General features: G+C 36.4%; 1 protein-coding gene across 1 annotated transcript in view; it reads left to right on the top strand.

Moving 5' to 3' along the window:
* KCNC2 (potassium voltage-gated channel subfamily C member 2) overlaps positions 1-3933 on the top strand; it is a 177368-nt gene extending 173435 nt beyond the window's left edge. Inside the window, exon 5 of the mRNA XM_077111453.1 lies at positions 2779-3933. Within this exon, the coding sequence (XP_076967568.1) occupies positions 2779-2840 (62 nt within the window). The 3' untranslated portion in view covers positions 2841-3933. The remainder of the gene's footprint in view (positions 1-2778) is intronic.
* The last annotated feature ends 15481 nt before the right edge of the window (positions 3934-19414 follow it).

The raw sequence follows: 19414 nt of genomic DNA, 5'->3' as shown, positions 1-19414 counted from the left end.
TGATAGATGCCATGAATATCCACCTACAAAATTTCATAGCAGACATCAATTCTGCTTGATAATTTATGTGTGTGTATTTGGGAAATGGGTTCATCAGTCCCCTTTCTGAGCCAAGACAGATGTGAATCCCAATAATAGCTCTATTGCCAAGTTAAAGCTGGACTGTAGAATGTAGTCCATAACCAAGGCTATAATGAACTTCTCGTTCTTCCCTCCTGCAGTGAATTTATCTACTAAGTAATAGGCAGGGACAGAGTTTACCGCAAGAAGGAAGAAAGAGAAAACATGAGACTGCATATGGTATCCAGGTAGGGTGACTCCAAGAAGAATCAAAGAGGGAGACTAAACCCCAGGTGAGCAGCAGATATTAACACAATGACTCTTCTCCAGAGTGAAATATGGAGTAAGGCTCTTGACTCTTATAAATCAAATAATCAGATAAATCACTTCTCTTCCAGTGAAGGAGGAGAGAAAGCAGGATCTTCTGTAGAAGTTCTAAGAACAGATAGAACCATAAAAAGAAGTAGCTGGCAGGGACACGAGGAAAAACCAAACCAAACATCATTTCCTTTCATACACGATCATCAAGCACACTGAAGGCTAATCAAAGCCCAAGGTGTGGGCCATTCAGTTAGAGGAGACAAAAAGCTCTCAAGAATTTTATTTATCCCCTCAGCTTTGGTTTCCCAACAAGGAATTTCATTTTTCTGCTCTACAAAAGTCCTTCAGTGTAGCTGTTAGAACATAATCTATTTCCAAAGCTGTGACTACTTTTTCAGTTAATGTTTGCCCTGCATTTAGGACACTTTAATTTCTAACTCTACACTAAGTACTCTTTAACTCATTTAACTGCCTCTAACCTTTTACAATAAAAGATTTGCAATAACAAAATGGAGGTTTATTCTAAAGAAACTCATCTTACTATAGTTACTTTTACTTATTTTCATTCTTGTTGTATCTCTGTTTTGAGTATTTGCATATTGGTATCTTTTATTAAAACAGTCAATTTTGTGTTTTGCTGTTAAAAAAAAAAGTGCTGCAACATATGAATCTTCCACAAGTGACCGTGATGGGGTTGTTTTTGAATAGCTAAGGAAAATCTTTGATCTAAAGTCTGTGAGAAGGCTCTTTTATTCAATAATTCCATGACTATCAAGGACAAAAGATTAGAAATATAATAGAAGGACAATAAAGATAAAATTTTTCTCAATTCCTTTGGGGAGGGAAGTCAGCTGGAAGCATCAAGGAATCAATTTCAGGCTTTCTTTCACTGAAATTATGACTTAATTTGTATTTTGTTCATTTAATTACTTTTTCATTACTTTTTTATCCAAGGGATTAGAAATGGGCATTCCATTCTACATCACCCAGATAATGGCATCAAGTGCCATTATTTAAGAATCATCCTTCTCACTCTATAAAAGTAGAAGAGTAAATATGCTGGAAAGAGAAATTTCCTCTTATAGTTTAAGCATGCATATTTCCTTAGTAAATGGAACAAAGATAGACAAAAATATCCCACTTTATTTTTTCAGTTGCATATTCTGAAATCTAAAAATCTTAGCCAAGTTTATATCTTACTTAAGTTGCTTTGCCTCATTCTTAAAAGAGGTTTGGCATTCTATATGCCAAAATTTGAATCAATACTAACTATAATCTGCAGAAGAATAGATTTATAAATATAGCAAATGTAAGTTTTGATAGCTGGTTTCATCTCTTGGGGATGGCAGCTACAGTGAGCTTCAATTTTTTATTTATAAATTGTCTCAATATTGAATTCTTTGTGAACAAATTCTTCTTTGAGCTCAAAAATAGCACTTTTGATTACCCTGCATGGTATTGTTTGTCTGTGTCTATTTTCTGGTTGAATTCAACTGATGTCTGTGCATTTTTTCATAAAAGGATATGAAAAATCCCGAAGCTTAAACAACATAGCGGGCTTGACAGGCAATGCTCTGAGGCTCTCTCCAGTAACATCACCCTACAACTCTCCTTGTCCTCTGAGGCGCTCTCGGTCTCCCATTCCATCTATCTTGTAAACCAAACTGCATTAGTTGACTCAATTGTATTAGTTCAAGTACTGTTTACCCCATATCGAAATAATTAAATGTAGCATTACTCCAGGCTCCATTAATTCAGTCTAAATCCTGCATGATACTACTATTTGAAGTCAGAAATGCCACTTGAGTAGCTAACGAATCTTATGTTGGCTTTAAAGATGATCTAAAGTAGTGCTACTCCTTTTCCCTATTAATTGTCCTGATCTCCTTTTGCAATAAAATGACAGATAGTGTCAAATATTGACCAGTTTGCTAATACATAAATATAATATCTTCAGGGAGATATATTTTAAACAGTGTGCTTCCAAATGCCAACCACTCCGTTGGATTTTCATTTCTTGTGACTCTCTAAACCATTCTGAAGATGTCTGGGATCCTATCTTGATTGCATACAACATGACTTTGGTCAGCTCATTTGCATGGACCATCTTGTCAGTATCACCTGAAAGCAATGTTGCAGAGTTCGGGGACCATGGATGGCTCGGGATATTTGTACTTACACTGAACCATCCGGCTGACATGAAAGCACTGGTCGACTGTTCTGCATGGTGAATTGTGGTGTGGGGAGGGAAAGTTTCTCCTTGACTTTTTTTTCCCATTTATCCTTTGAAAGAGATATTTGACTTAAATAGCTTACTTTCTTGATTGATTTACTTTTTTTTCTTCTTTAAAAAATGTTGTATTGGAGTTCTGAATGTCTCTGGTTGTTTGCACACAGATAACTGCAAAGAGGTTGTCATTACTGGTTACACGCAAGTCGAGGCCAGATCTCTTACTTAATGGCTTGGGGAAGGCACAAAACATGAGAGAAAGGTAACTGCCAACCAGGCTTGCATTGTTTAGCCAGGAACTGATGCTTGGTGCTAGAATCATTTTTTTTTTTTTAACCCCAGGATTTGTCATCCTTTTCAGAGGCAGAGTGCCAAGTATCACCCAAAGCTCTCATGTCTTTTTTTACCCCCTTCCTTTATTTTCATTTTTTAAATTTGTGCAAACATCAAAGAGCATTGGTGTTCACAGGCTTTTTTGACCAGCCTTAAATTTCTGACTCACAGGATAAATTAGATTTTCAGGCGGTGTTTAATCAGGTGCTTTGTCCTGTATGTTGTTCTGTCTGTCTGTCTTTACCTCCCTGTCTTAATTGCATATCCCATCTGTCTCGATGAAGCACAGTAATGCCTTGATTTGGTGTTCATTATTTCAGTACTGGGTCTCCACTCTTTTTGCTGTTTGGAGCATCCTCTCAATTTGTGATAAATTAATGATGCCCTGTAGACTACCTAAGGTAACCGGTACTGTGAACCTTTTTGAAAAACTGGATTTAAGTAGCAATTTCACCACTGGACGTGGTTGCTTGCTATAGTGTCAGTTTCTACTACCTAGTAACCAGTATTCATTACTATCCTCAAGTGAAATTCCCAGGGAGTCATATTCAGTATGAGCAGAAGAAATTCTGTTTACACATCCCTATGAATGCAAAAGCAACAGTGTGTCTGGTGTATAGGGCAGGCAAAGAAGGAAAAATGCCATAATATAAGTAGAGTGGTAAACAATACTTCAAAGGCATTCAAGATCCTTGAGACTGTGGATCAGTTCCTTATTCTCATGTTTTTTTTTTTTTTTAAATTAGGAACCCAATTGCCACTTAACATGCATCTCTCTATATCCCCAAGTCTAGAGCATGACCTGCATGCCAGAGATCTTATACAGCAATGTATTTATTCAGATGCACATTTCTGATATTTAGAGATGCGGTGATCCTTTTGAGAACACCATATATAGAAAGTCATAGTTATACACAGCTTTATAGAAAAGGAATTAATATGCTGTCTGGTGCTGCTGTTATTGACTGCAGTGTTGTACAGAATTTATCATGGATTTTTGACTGCTGAAAAAGGGACAGTGGAACTTAGCCATTCCAAGGACTGTACTGGAAACAGACTTCTGCTGCTGAATGTGCCCTGATGTGACTAGGTTGTACTTGGAAGAGGTCTCCGCATCTTCATGAGACACTTAATGCTCATAAAAGAACTGTGGCTGGAACTCACTTGGTGCTCCGAGTATGAGTAGTCTACCTGTGGACTGGCCAGTGTCCATGAAACAACTGTAAATAACAACATGTGTGCATGGGTCAACAACTTTGGCCATCCCACATTTTAGGAAGCCAAATTTATGGTCAACATCTCCCAAGCTTCACTGAAGGCCCATAGCTCTGTGAACTACTTCTCATGTGCTCTCAGGAGGTTGGGCTATAAATCATACAAGGCAGTGGTATTGATATAGTGTAGGTCTGTCTTAATTTCTCTTTGTTAGTTGGAGCCATGCACAGTGACTGTACTAATTCTCAAAAGCCACTTATGGTATCAGCTTATCAGTTATGTTGTGAAATTTTTAGTGCCTACTCATCAAAACTGACTTATTTTTAATCACATATTTGTTTTGTTCTGGAGAATCACTGTGGCTTAAAAAACTCACCAACATTGTTCATGGTTTAATTCTTTTGTCGTTGTTACATTATTGATAAATATTAAAAAAATAAAATTCTGGCAATGAGAGTATTTTTTTATTAAATGATCAAGGAGCAATGTCAGTATATAGTAGACTATTAATCAAATTAGATTCTAAATGTATATTTTGCATAAAGAGATATTCTTCAATTAATTACTTTTTGTGAATTCTGTGGCAAATGAAGCTTGTACTTGTCTCTAAAACTGTTATAGTTGAAACTGTAATTAGAATTCTTCATCTTGCTTAATCAGTATTTCCAGAATCTTGTTATTAGTTCCCCTGGGATTCTGAATATAACAAATAACCTAATTATGAACCCCTGTATTGTAGACCTTTTGTGAACATTTCAAGTGCATGTACAATCTTCGTGACAACTGACAGAAATGTAACTAACTGAAATGAAGAATAAAGGGTTAACATGCTGGGGATAAACTTGAATTCTATCTGATTAAATTCTTCATATATTCTTTTCTTGGTTCCTCTCTTTGTTTTGGGAGTTTAAAAAGGTTTTACTATTTTTCATTTTTCATGATTCTAAACCAGAAATTCATACATAATAAAAAATTTGGAATGAAAGGGTTTTAAAATATACATAGCTCTCACTTTCACTCAAATCTTAAGCTGTAGTGCTTTGCTTGTCTAAATTTCTTTTAAATGCTGATACTGCAAAACCATTCATTTGTATAGAACTCAATAATTATATGGTGCTTTATGATTGATACAGCATTTTCACTTACATTTTCCAATTTAATTCTTACAATATTTCCAGATGCACACATTTGTGTTTTCATCTATTGATAGTAAAGTTAAGGATCAGAGAGCCAGAATTGTTCATTGTTTTGCCAACAGATAATCTGCCCTGCTACTTCTGGTTTAAATATTTTTCTTCTGGTTTAAATATTTACTGTCCTTCTTGAAAAGGCCCCATTTTATAAATGCGGCTTCTGTCGCACATTTGGATAGGGGGCCTCTATTTCAGTAGCACACAATACATAATTGGCATTGCAACTGAAAAACTCCATGAAACCACACAGAGTTGTGGGAGGGAAACCATAGGCAGGCCAAAATAGGTTTGATGGCCTCCATTCCTGTAACCTTTTCTTCTGAGCTTGTTTAACTGCAGGTCGTAAAACCTGAACATCCGCAGAAGACAGAGTCTTGTTCTTTAGGCGACATTTGCAACATCAGGAGCAAAAATTACTCTCCTAGCAACCAAGATTACAGGGATGAGGAGAAACGGGAAGTAAATACAATGTGAGGGGACTTTCAATAAAGAAGATCTGGTCCTCGGGTTTATTTCTACCACATGTAAATAATTCTATAAACAGCCAATAGAAATCTGTAACCCAAATCCCAGTCCCTGCCCCACCTCCCTTTGTTTCCAGGCCATAAAACTCCCTAACTCTCAGAGGGGGCACAGGTTTGCACTTTGCCTCTTCCCTCCTTGCTAGTCAGTCTCACAATAAAACTCTCTTTTCTCAATTTCTCGGTGTCATGGTATTGGCTCCTGTGCACAGGGGGCAGCAAGCCCATTGCTTGGTAACAGAAGGGATAAAGTGAAAGGGAGAAGAAAAGGTTTGTGAATCCAATGCTCACCCACAATACATTGGCAAAATCTTTTCTCTGTCTAAAAAATACTAAGTGTTGATTTAGAGACTACTGAGAAACTGAGCTCAGGAAAGGGGATCTGTCCAAATATAATTACTGATAAAATGGTTTCCAATGATGGTGTCAGGATGTATGATTTACTGTAAAAAAAGAAAATATGTAGGAGGGGGAAAAAGTACATTTTAATAGATGATAATTACTATCAAATTTTGATTAAAATATCAGGTTAAAATAGTTACAAATGAAAAATGAAGACATTCATTTAATATTTGCAATAAATTGCAAAACAGACTACAATTACAATAGTGAACTTATCTTACAAAGAGACAATGAAATGTTAAATGCCTATATTACAAAGCAGAGGCTCATGAGAATTTGCAAAATGACTTGAACACATTTATGACTAAATGAATCTATTAAAGTACTAAAATCCCCAGCAGTTTATGATGATTAAAATAGATGATATAAGAGTTTTTCTCACTCAAAGAAATTGTTTCATTTCCTTCCAATTTTCACTGCCAAAATTCAATTAATTGATCTTTTTCATTATTGTCAAGAAATTAAATATTTTACCATCATTAATATCACATGATTTCTCTTGTAATTTTTCATTCTATTATGCCAAAGTCTCCACTTGGAATAATCATATCTTCAAAGAATATAGACAAATTCCATCGTAAATTCTAGTTAGTATAACCCTTATTGTATTACTTGGTTTTATGTAGCAAAATTGCTCCTCTCCTAATTTGCTTCCCCAAGTGTTGGTCAGGTCCACCATACATGAGTTAATTTCATTCCATTCCTTCAGCTGAAGACATAAAGATACAGGTTTATCATGTAATATCAAACCCTCTTTAAAAATAGAGAAATTTGCTTTTAAAAAAGAAAGTAAAAGCATTTTAATCAGTTAAAGGAAAACATAAAATAGGATTTCATAATATCTACCACAAATAAAATGTTATTTTGTCACCTTGCTTTTTGTTGATATTTCATTATATATATTTAACCTGTCATCTAAGAAATGCTTCAATTTGAACTCCTACCTTTTCAACCTTGGTTCATTCTTCCTGTGCTGGTACTCTGTGCACACTGAGGCAGCGTAAGTAAATAAAACATTAAAGAACGCCATTCAGTGTTCTGGCACTGTGCATCAGAAAATTACTAGTGCAGTTTAAAAATACAGAAAGCCCATGTTCAACCCTAAGCCTATTTAAATTATCTCTGGGAATGAGGCCTAGCCAGGTATGTTGTTGTTTTTTTCTAATAAGTCTTTGGCATGTACTTTATTAACAAATAAAGAAGACAAATATAAGCAAAACAAAAAAAAACAAAACTTCACTCCATACGTGATACTCTTATCTTGCAAAGCTTATGTTGGAAACAGGTATTTGATATTAAATTTAAGTATAATAGGATAGTATTCTTTCCTAATTTTTTTTCCACATAGGTGCATAGTCTTAGCTATTAAAATGTAAAATGGGTGCATAATATTTCATTCGGTTGATTTTCCACATACATCCATTCCCCTAAACCGTTCATGATTTTATTTATTTTCTGCTATAAATAGCAAAAACTTTGACATTTTGCCTGTATGTGTTTTATTACACTTTTTTTGCAGTGTTAAGTTCTCCTGAAAATTCTTCTCAGAAATGGAAATATTAGGTCAAAGAGTATAAAAATTTTATGGCCACAGTTAAACACTGCTTTCTATGAATCATGTCAATGTTACATTTTCATCCACAATAAATTAAATTAACATTGTAAGAACAAATTTGAAAAAAAAAAACACTTTTTGCTTGGAGTTATTATATGCATGTAGTAAAATATCCTATCAGTGCCCTGTATTTTAGCAATGACCATTTATTGTTGGTCTTGCTTTAAATTCAAAATATAGAAAATTAGCATGATTTGAATCAAATAGATTTTAGAAACAGCACGACCCCTGTTGGATGAAAGCTGTACCTGAAAGAGAATAAATGCTCACCCAATTGCGAAGAAGAAAAGAATTTAACAATCTTGCAAGAATAGATGCTCAGCCAAACTGTGGTGGCTGGTGTGCACCAAACAGGAGGCAGTAGTATTTGCACCCTAAGCCTAACTGGCAAATCCCTCCCCTGTTTCCCCCTTGGCTGGGGTATTCCAGAGGTTACAGCCCATCCACAATTGCATAACCATTGTGCCTCTTTTCTTTCAAGACCAGGGAGGACCCATCTATGAACACTTTTTTTCCCTGAGTGTAAGGGGAGATCCCCTATGTCAGGCCATACTTGACTTTGATACTCCAATTAAGTCCAGACAGTCATGTGCTAGAGCTTCCACTTGGTCAGGCCCTTTCCACAGAAAGGCCAGTACAAGCTAGTCTTCAAAATTCATCAGGGTTATCACCCAACCTTCTTTCTTTAAACTTGGGCACTTGTTTTTGAAATGACCCGGTTTCCCACAGTGATAACACCCTGTGAAGTCCTATGGCTTCCTCACTCCTTTGGCCCAGACTGTTTCTCTAACTCACCTCTACCTGTCTCCTCCCTGCTTTCTCTCCAATCTCTTCTTGACCATGTGGTTGACTGTGCTTATCATGACTCTAGCTTTTTGCTTCTGCCTTTCCTGTTCCCTTCTCATGAGCACATTCTGAGACTCAATATCTCTTCTAGTGGTTTGTCCATCCACCCATCCATTTTCTGGATCTTTATCTGAATGTCAGGCCAAGATCCCTTTATATAATTGACCATTATTTGGGCCACAGGACTATCAGGGTCCATTTCTGAGTATTTCCTCACCTGGTCCCTCAACCTTTGCAGGTAAGCAGAGGGAGTTTCATCTGTTTCACCTTAAAGGCCCTATTTAGGTTCTGAGATTTGGGTACAGCCAATTTAACCCCTTGTATAATGAGGTCTTTAAGATCCTTCACTTGTGCTCTGCCTTCCTTATCATTATTATCCCAACTGTGGAATTTTTGCTCTGCTGCCATTACTCCTTGTCTGGGAGGGTGCTGCCTCTCCCATTATTTCCAAGATGCCCTTCTCACCATTCCCCTTTCTTCTCCTGTAAAGAAGATTTGGTGGACATAAATTCAGGCCAGGTATATAAATTGGGGTCTAAAAATTGATCCAGTTCGGTTAGCTCTACCAGTTTGTCCATTAATGATTTCATCTCTTTCTTAAGGTTCCTTACTTTTGTACTTGTCAATGGGGCATTTACATAACCCATTTCCCCTGGTCCAATAGAGACATCCCTCAGAGGATATAAGGATTCAGTAGGTTTATTTTCTCTCACGCTTTTTCCTTCAGGGGCCCCAGAAATGGAATTTTTTTGTGTATCTTTCTTACAATGTTCCTAGTCCTTCCTCAATTGTTTGTTGGTTGTAACAGGTGGAGCAGTTGGCCTGATTGACCCTCCAGTTCCCTGGAGGGGATGTGGGTTAGTTCCATTGGGCCTTCAGGGTTCAATAGTCCCTGCATCAGGGAAGGAGAAGCACAGGGCAGGGGGAGGCCCAATACAGGATCCCAGGCTTTGGCTTAAAAAGATTTTGTCTGTGAGTCTGGGGTTTTAACTTTCATGGGATAGTGCATGGTCCACCTTCCCTTTAGCCAACACATGGTATAATCATCTCTTTGGAGAAGGGCTTCTTTTCATTAACATAAAGCATGAGGTCAGCACAGAACCAATCCTCATCTGCCCTGTATTTTGGCCAGAATACATCAAGCAGCAAAAAGCTTTCTTTGGTACAAATATAACAACAATATTTAACCATTTTCTTTTTGTCCTTTCCCTTGGTCCAATAACTAGTGGTCGAATGTTTTAACATTCTCCCTAATGGCCTATCCAGGGGAATGTTCCTGGGAAATTTTATAGATACCCACTTCCCATCTTCTCCCACTGGCCTATTACCTCTTTTACCCATTCTGAGTCTTGCCTGGGTTTTTCTTTCAGCACTGTTTTGTTTCATCTATCTCCAGCCCTTTCCCTCTCAGGAGAAGGGAACCAAGGATTGGGACTCTGCTGTCATTTCACGGAGCATGTCACGTGTCTCATACAAATGCACTCTCAACTTCAGGCTCATCCGAATTTTCTCAACCACCAAGGCAATACTTAATAGTCTTTTTCTTAGCTTGGTCCATGCACAGAGTTTCCTGGTCATTGTGAGGCAGATTTTCCCTCCCCCTTTTCTCATTCATAATCGGTGGATCTAAGCATCCAGTCTTGGTCTTTCTAGCTGTCAGAAGGGGGCCTCTAACTGCTCAATCAGTGGGGTGCACCTTCCCTTTGTCTTCCCTGGGGGTCCTCCTCCAAAGCCTTGGATCCTGCAGGAGCCCCCCAAGTTGTCAGAAGAAAATATCCCAGATGAGCTCCCAAAGTTGTCGGAAAAAAGCCAAACCTGAAAGAGAATAAACACCTGATTGTGGAGAAGAAAAGAATTTATTAATGATTTTCTGAGAGCAGGCTTGCAGTCAAAATGTGGTGGCTGGCATGTCAAACCATAAGAGGCAGCCACATTTATACCCTAAGCCTAACACATAAATCCCTCCCCTGTTTCCCCATTGGCTGGGGTATTCCACAAGTCAGAGGCCTAACTCACAATTTTTCCCATATAAGGAAATGGTGCTGATTCCCAGGCTTACATCAGAGCCCCTCTCCCCCACTGCAAACTAATCTGGGCTGGTTTTGCAGTCCTTGCTTAGTAAGTTTCGTTTTCCCCACTCTGTGCCATTTTGTGTGGAAACTAAATTTAATTTTATTCTTACACCCCCTACTTACAGTATGGGTTACTAACAGGTCAACTATCTTAATTAAGAAATTATTTTGTTCATAATCTTTAAATGTGATGATTCTCAAATAAGAGTTCAGATTTGTAGAAACATTTTTTCATGAAATAGTATGCATATGTTGTAAAGTCACAGATTTTGTATCTTCATTTTCCAGTATGTTTCTTAAAAAAAATATGTGAGCAAGACAGTCCATGAACGCAAAACCAATTAACTTATTATTTTTTTGGAAAACTAAACTTCCTGTATCTTTGTCAAACTAATTTTTCCTATAACCTAGGAAGAGTTGAAATTATGAAAATGCTTTGGTATTGGTGAGATTTCACTTTTATCTTAGGAGAAATGAAGAGTGGCAATGAACATTTAAAAAATATCACATACAAGGGGTTCTTGATGTAATTTGAATAAGGTATTTCCTGGAACCTTTCTTTAATCAATTCTCAGTGTTTTAATTAATTTCCTTTTAGATCATTCAGCAATGATCTAAAATGTCATTCAGAAAACATTTTTTTTCTTAAAGGCAAGAAAAGCTATATGATTTAAAATCATGTTTGAATTTAAATTTAAATTAATTCTCTGGTCAAAAACAAAAGAAAACAACACAAAATCAATACATTCATTTCAAGATTTAAGTATGAAGTCAGTACCTAAGGATGGTACTTTTCTCTTTTAGCTTCCTTGATATCACACATTTTTCCAATTTTTTAGTCTCCCTGGGAACAAATGCAATAGTTTAAATGCTCTATATAATGTTCTACTCTGTTGCAGTAACTATTCTTTATCACACTGGGTGCTGGCAGGTAGCTTAAAAAATTATAGGAATTCTGATAGTTGGTAGGGAGCTCTAAAGTCTAAGATAACAATGTTTTCTTAAGAAACAAAAACAGCTGGATATACAAACACAAAGAAAAGACATAGGATGAAGCAGCAGACAGTGAATATTGCTTCAAGCAAGGTCATTTAGCATGAAATAACCCAAAAGACAAGTCAAAGGCAAAAAATAATTCTATAATTCTGCTTTATATACCTTGTTAGACTAAACTCTGCACCAAAGGACCAGAGATATTCTTTTGACTGAGGACCTTGAGATTTTGTGTGGTATAACAGGGAGGTCATAAAAGAGACCATCATTTTTCATAGATTCTAGAGAAGAATGGATTTAGACATCTTTCTCTTAAATGCCTTTCTTCCCATCCCTGACCCCCGTAATTTTACAAATGAAACATCATTTCTTCACATTTATTTTAATATTGAAGTCAAATGCTTCAAGAATCAACTAATGACTGTTAAAATAAAACTGTTACTGGGTTTATCTTTGTTTTGATTTGTACGAAATGTATTTGCATAGTTCTTGGTCTCTTCTTTCTGACGAAGCACACCATGATGGCAGATTACTACTGAGAGCGTATTGCCCCCTAATCTGAACCTCTTTTGTGTCATAAATGAAATTTATAGGACAAATATAAGATTTAATTTCCAAAGTTAAATTCTTAAGGTTAACTCTGTATACTCATTTTATTAGATTCAATAACTCAATGCATAACAAACATAACACTGAGTGTCAAATATCAAAGGAGAAGAAGATTGTCATTGCCTTAATAGCAGCATTTTCTGTGCACCAAAATGCTACCTTGTTTGTTTAATACATGGCAATTAATACTTAGAAGGCATTCCCTAATGTATATGGTTCATCAAGGCTCTACAACCTTCCACCAACCATCTAACTAACTCAGTTGAAATACTAGACTAATTAATGGACACAAACATTATCTAAAGAACACTGAATTCTAACTGCCAGTTACCTGATACACACTATAAGTTGTGGTGAATCAGAAAAGGCTAATTTTGGGGGCTAAACAAGGTTTACATGGGAATCCAAAACTACTCTGAGGTTCCTTTAATTTTGAAGTGGATCTTTAGACATTTTTAATGATCACATAAATATTTGAAAATCACTAAAAATCTGTGGGCTGCTTTCCTGATTTTAAAACAGTTCAACCCCATCATTCTTATTACTAAACGGCCAGGCAACTATAAGTAAACAGATAAGTGGTTGCCATTTATCTCTTGTCACTTTTCTACTGTTTTAGTTTTCTAGGCTTCCCAAGCAAATATTATGCAACAGGGCATCTTGAACAATGGGAATTTATTGGCTTACAGTTTTGAGGTAAAAGAAAGTCTAGATAAGACATCATGAAGGTGATGCTTTCTCCCTGAAGACTGTGGCATTCTGGGGCTGGCTGCCGGTGATCCTGGGTCCTTAGTTTATGACTGCACATGGTGACTCCGCCTGGTCTCTTCTTTCTCTTCTGGTCTCTCTTGATGTCTTGCTTCCTATGGCTTTCTCTCTGGTTTCATTCTTTTACAAAGGACTCTAGTAATAAGATCTTAAACCCATTCTGTTTGAGCTGGTTACACCTTAATGGAAGTAACCTCACCAAAAGGTCCTACTTGCAATGGGTTTACACCCACAGGAATGGATTAAACTTAATAACATGGTTTTTCTGGAGGGCAACAGCTTCAAACCACAACTCCCAAGGAATTTGGTAAAATGATTTAGTTCATCCTACCTTTTTTCTAGATACTATACCATAAAGTATCCCAGCAGACCTTCTATCAGGCTCATAGAAAGTCATTAATATGTATTTGCTGACTTAAACCGGTGCCCAGTCTGATTGCTCTGAAATCCATATCTCACCATGTTCTCCTCTGTCAACTTCAGGATACAATACAAACTTTTAAACATGCCATACATGTCACTATATGGTCTAGCTCATTCTTAACAGCCCAAAGTCAACTATTAACTCTCTTATTTGGTTTCTATATCCTTTATCTCCAGGGCCTAAGAAGATGACTCTTATGTATTAGATATAGTGATTACTGTCCTTGGATCCCAGGCTGCTTTGCCTCATCTATTGGACTGGATCTTCTCAGACACTTGTACCAATTATAATAAACCTCAATTTGTCACAGACTCTGTGATTACTTTATTTTGAACCTTTTATAACGTTCTTGAATCTCTTTTAGTGATAATGTCAGAGTTCGTTCCCAAGGCCAGAAGTTCACTTTACACTCCTTTTGTGCTACTCCCTCCCCTAATACTCCCTCATGTCAGCACAACTGATCTAGCTCTATTATGCCTTGTAGAAAATCCAGCTTAATCTATAGCAAAGAAAATGGGTTTTATCATCAAAGTCAATTTGAGTTGAAATATTATTTTTTTTAAACTAACTTCTGGCAAGTTTTGTGGGAACTTGTACAGTGGTGGATATGATAATACCTAAATCATAAACTGGTCATGAGTTCTGAATGAGATGATGTAAGTAATATACTTAGCACAGTACTGGGTACAGGTGTTGTACTCAGTAAATGTGTACTGTTATCAGGATTATAATAATGTCATCATTGAACTTTTTACAAAGAATTTTTATATTTTGGCGGTTTGTAATTTTCTCCTCTAGTACTCATTTAGTCTTTGCGGTAGATATGATCGAACAAATTTTTGGCAAGAATTTTTAATCCTTTTTCAATAGCCCTTGAATACAATTACATTTTTCTCTAAATTCATCCCAACCTGAATGAACATTCAAATGATTTTCTTATTGGTTACAGTCTAAAGCTCCTGAAATTGGAGTATTTACATTTTATAACAGTGGAAAGGAATTAGCTGAATCTCACTGACGATTTAAATATTTGATATGCTTGGGAGTTTTCAGCATGATTCCTGAACTATATAAAACATATACATTATTTATGTCCCATTTTTGTACGGTGGTCCAAAGAGACTCCGAGATCACCCCAACGTCACCATAGGATCACCTAAGTTGAAACACCATCTTGGTTGTGGTTTTGGAACATTTCACCACGCTGAGGATTCTTTAGGAAAATCACCACATCTCTAGAAGTGCCTTATGTGTCTCTTTCACATTAGGAGGCTCTGTTCTGAATTGGACAAAATAATGGCTATATACTCAAATAGTCATTTGCGTAGCTATTTCTCAAAATCCTTTGCAACTGGAAAACACACCCTTGTGTAGCTTGAGAAGAGCAAAGCAGTAGACAATATTAATAGTAGCAGTAACACCAGGCTACTTATGTAACCTTTTTATGTTACCTAAAAAGGTCCTGCTTTTCTGAGATAAAAATGTGCACATATAGGATGACCATTCTTTTAGAAATTCTATTCGGCATATTTTTTTCTTTGGATTGCAGAGAAAAGAGTTGGGTTGTGAGAAAAGAAAGCTTTATTTAATGCTTCTGAAATACTTCATTGAATAATGCAGAAGTTTCATTTTAGAACCTTTTTTAGCATCTTGTTTAAAAATCTATGTATTAAGAAAAATCTATGCATTAATCTGTGAAAAAGCCACTTATTGAAGAAATTGGCTAGGCATAAAACTCAGATATTATATTTATGTATTTATATAGTTCTTCCTCAGAAAATAAATTGATGAATTGTTTTAAATTTTTTAGCAAAAAAAAAAAAGTTTTTTTAATTCCTTTAGCTCTACATATGTTAAATGTGAGATTTCAATTAAATACCCAAGTGGAGATTTCCAGTGGGCAGGTAAATACATGAGTTGGAAAATTAGGTAAGAGGTCTAGGCTGAAAGTATATATTTTGGAGTTGGTGGCATAGAGATGGCACTGAAAGCTGTCATATTCAATAAGAACACTAAGCAGTTGTGTGTAGATAAGAAAAAGAAATCTAAGGGCTGATCCTTAGGCACTTACTTTCGCATTGACAGGTTAGAAGAGGTTGTCAGACAAGAAAATAAGATTGAGAAGGGCCAAATAGGGGAGTAGGAAGAAAAGAAAGTCCAGTAACCTAGAAATTTTAGAAAGAAAATGAATGAAGGAGGCAATAATCAATTGTGAAAACTGGCCATTGAGATTAGCACAGAGGAAGCCAATGGTGACCTTGACAAGATCAACTTTGCTGGTGCTATGATAATGGAAGCATGATTAAAATGGGTTTAAGGGAATCAAAGAGAAGAACTGGAGACAACACATATAGAAACTCTTTGGAGAATTGTTGCAAAGGAGAACAGCGAAACAGGGCAATTGCTGGTGAAAAAAGTGTAGTTAAGTGGTTATTTTTTTCTAAGATAGAAGATATAACAGCAGATATTTCTTTAGCCAGAAAAACAAATGAGGCAAGATGCTTAATATTTTGCCAACAAGTTTTGCTTATTCCCCAAAACAAAGGTTTTTAAAATCTAGTTTATATGAACATAATATATGGTCTCTGGATTAAAGGTGACTTCAAGTGGGTAACATAGAGCTTCAATGCAACTTTTATTTTCTTTCCTCCCTAGTGATGAATTCTGTTTTCAAATTAAGGTTTAGATGTGACTGTGAGTGTCTTTTATGGGAGAGCTTAAGGTTTGAAATAAATGAATTGGCTCTTCTCTATTTGAACCAACAATGCATTGGGTGTGTCTATCAAACAGTTGATTGATTGGTAGTTGAGACAAATACAAGAATTTAATGTTGATTTTTGGATGACTAAATTAAATCCTTACTCCAAGAGAAGAGAGGTTAAAAAGTAGTGTGAATGGGCAAATGAATAAGAAAAAAGCATCCAGTTTTTAGCAACTACCTTGCTCATTCCTTTATGTCCCTTATCACCACCCTCAGGATATAAAGACCAATTTAGGGGTCTGAAGGCCACTGACCGTGAATATGGTAGACCCTTCCAAAGGCACAAGTTATAAAAAAGGCTTGAAGGCGTAAACACTGATACTGCCCATTCTGGGGAAGGGTGAAATTCCCAAACACTGGGAAGGAGGCAGACTTTTGGGAGATTCCAAGAAACATCAGATAACAGCACCTACTTTAACATAATAACCCAGAAAGGCAGCTCTAACTATGGAAAACATCTATTTGATATGCATATGGAGGTGAGATCTTAGGGACCCAGGGCTATCATACCAAACAAAGATTCCCTTAACCAGGATTGGTGTTTCTATTAGAAATGCATTCAGATTCAAGAACAGAAATTTTAAAATCTCTTCAACAGATAGATATTCATTTTTTCTGACATAATATTTAGTCCTTAAGTTGTTGGTTCTTGGATTCTTGGCACTGTCTCAAACAAAACTGTTAAGGACACAAGATCTCTTGCTGCCTCTCTAGTCTCTCATTATCATGTTGGCTTTTATTCTTTTGCTTTCCGTATGGCATCTGTACCTGCAGGCTCACATACTGCAGGTTTCAGGAAGCAGAATGCAAGAGGAGTCATGGAGAAAAGTAATACCAAAGAGCATCTGCTTTCAACTCATTACCCAAACTGTGTCACATGGCTACTCCAAACTTCCACAGTGGCTGTTAAATTGAGTCTTTTGGGTTTACAGTCTTTTATGTTTGAAGACAAAAGAGAATAGTGTTGGAAATGAAAGATGAGTCATGCAGCCTATAGTTTTTGCTGCACTTGGCATGTTATCTCCTTCAAAGCGAAATGTGACTTGAAATATAAACATGTCTGCAGCCACCAATGAGAAGGCCAGGGGACTCTTCCTCTTCCAGAAGGCATAAGACACTGGGATCTTCATGGAATCTTGTGGTCCAAATAAATATTGTAGGAAAGGCATGGAGTTAGCGGTTTAATGTGATTTGCCAAAATACAGTCACATGATGCTTCTTAACCTTATATATGTGGTGGAATTAAAACCCCACCTGCCACCCATTTTAGGACATGGTTCTAATAATGACTCTGACAACCTGAACTCTCAACCACAAACCATTATTAATTATTGATTTTTCAGTGGTAGTAGAGAAGTAAAAAAATATCTAGAAACTTGAATGTAGGTATTTATATATTGGTTGATTTTATTGGCATTCTTTTTTCTCCAGAGATTTTCAAATAAGCATGATTCAGATGACTAAAAAAAATTCCCCACAATCTTTAACTGCTAAAAGCAACAATTAGGAACTATACAAAATGCCATAAGCCAGAAACAATTTTAACAATGTCTTTTATTTATATAAAACATTGTACACTTGAAGGCATTTTCATAAACATTGTGGTATTTTCATTGACACTGCAATATTTCAGAATCAAATGATTTGCCTTATAACACCTATATGGTTCATAAACTTTTCTTTTGTTTCATTCATTCAAATATTTATTGGCTTCCCATTTTCTAAATCATAGCAGTTAACAAACCAAAGTCCTTTCTCTTATAGAATTTCTATTCAAGCATAGAAAGACTGAATGTACACAAATACATGCTGTCTAGTATATGCCAATGGCAATATAGGGTATAAAATAAATCAGAGTGTGAGGATAGAAAATGGTTGATCTCAGTGCTACAATATATGGGATTATCAAGGAAGGCCTGACCCTGGAGGAAATCTGAGGTCAGAGAGTTTTAGGCCAAGGAGACAGAAATGCAGGAACATCTTCATGGAGGCAAGTGTGGCTGGAACCAGGTATATAAGAGGAAGAAAGGTGAGGATGAGGTAGGACCTGGAACACATAGGTCATCATGGACACAGTAAGAACTTCATTAAAAACACAAACACAAACACAAATGCAAAATCATGACTGTGTTTAGTTGACCAAATTATTTTCATGGAAAATGAGTTTGCAGAATGTAGCAAAATATATTACTAACCTGCATTTGCAATACTCCTTGGATAAAAAGTACAATTTCATAGTAACATGCTTTATAAATAACATATGTACATAAATAAGATGTATATAAACATACATGGTTTTCAATGCTTCCAAAAGTTTTGACATAGTTCATCTTTTAAAGCTCAGTATTGAGTTTCTAAATGCCTGTAACTTTAGGTTGACTACTCAGAGAGAGCACTGACTTGTGTGGGCAGCATGGGCAGGGTTGCCTACACAGTGTGATTTGGCTCATGTCAAGTCCTATCCTTGACACCCACATATTCCCAATTCAAAAACATTTCTCCCACTGGCCCTTCCACAGGGTTGGAAATTATCACATTATTCTCTTGAGGTAAGGCATGGGAGGTTACTGATAATTATCTAAATATCCTTTGAGAGGAGAGGCAAATCAATCCACTATCTATTAAAAAATCATCTCACATAAAATTATCTGGTCAATCACCTAGTAAGACCCTAGGAGAGGTTTCATGAGATGGTGAGGTTGTAAATTTTTGAACATGGCATTTCCATGGATGTGTACTCAAATGGAATCTCTGGATAGCCAGGAATTAGAATGAAGTCCCTGGAAATAAAGGGGAAAGTGGTTAATTTATTTCAGTAAATCCGTTGAGAGTTAACTCTGCTCATGAGTAATTGCTGTGGTCTAGGAGAAAGTGTTGAGACCCTGAAAACAGAAGACATTCGTCCTTGGGTAAGTTACTTTACCTTTCCTGACGCTGAATAATCACACAGGCAATGTACATGAATGCACTTTCCTAAGTGATAAGCAGAGGTGTGGTGTACTGCTTGGCTTGTAGTAAGCAGTAAATAAATATGAGATACATTAATATATG

The sequence above is a fragment of the Tamandua tetradactyla genome, chromosome 7 (assembly GCF_023851605.1).
Source record: "Tamandua tetradactyla isolate mTamTet1 chromosome 7, mTamTet1.pri, whole genome shotgun sequence".
NCBI classification, from domain to species: Eukaryota; Metazoa; Chordata; class Mammalia; order Pilosa; family Myrmecophagidae; genus Tamandua; species Tamandua tetradactyla.
The sequence above is the reverse complement of the archived record's forward strand: the minus strand, read 5'-3'. Positions and strand labels throughout refer to the sequence as shown.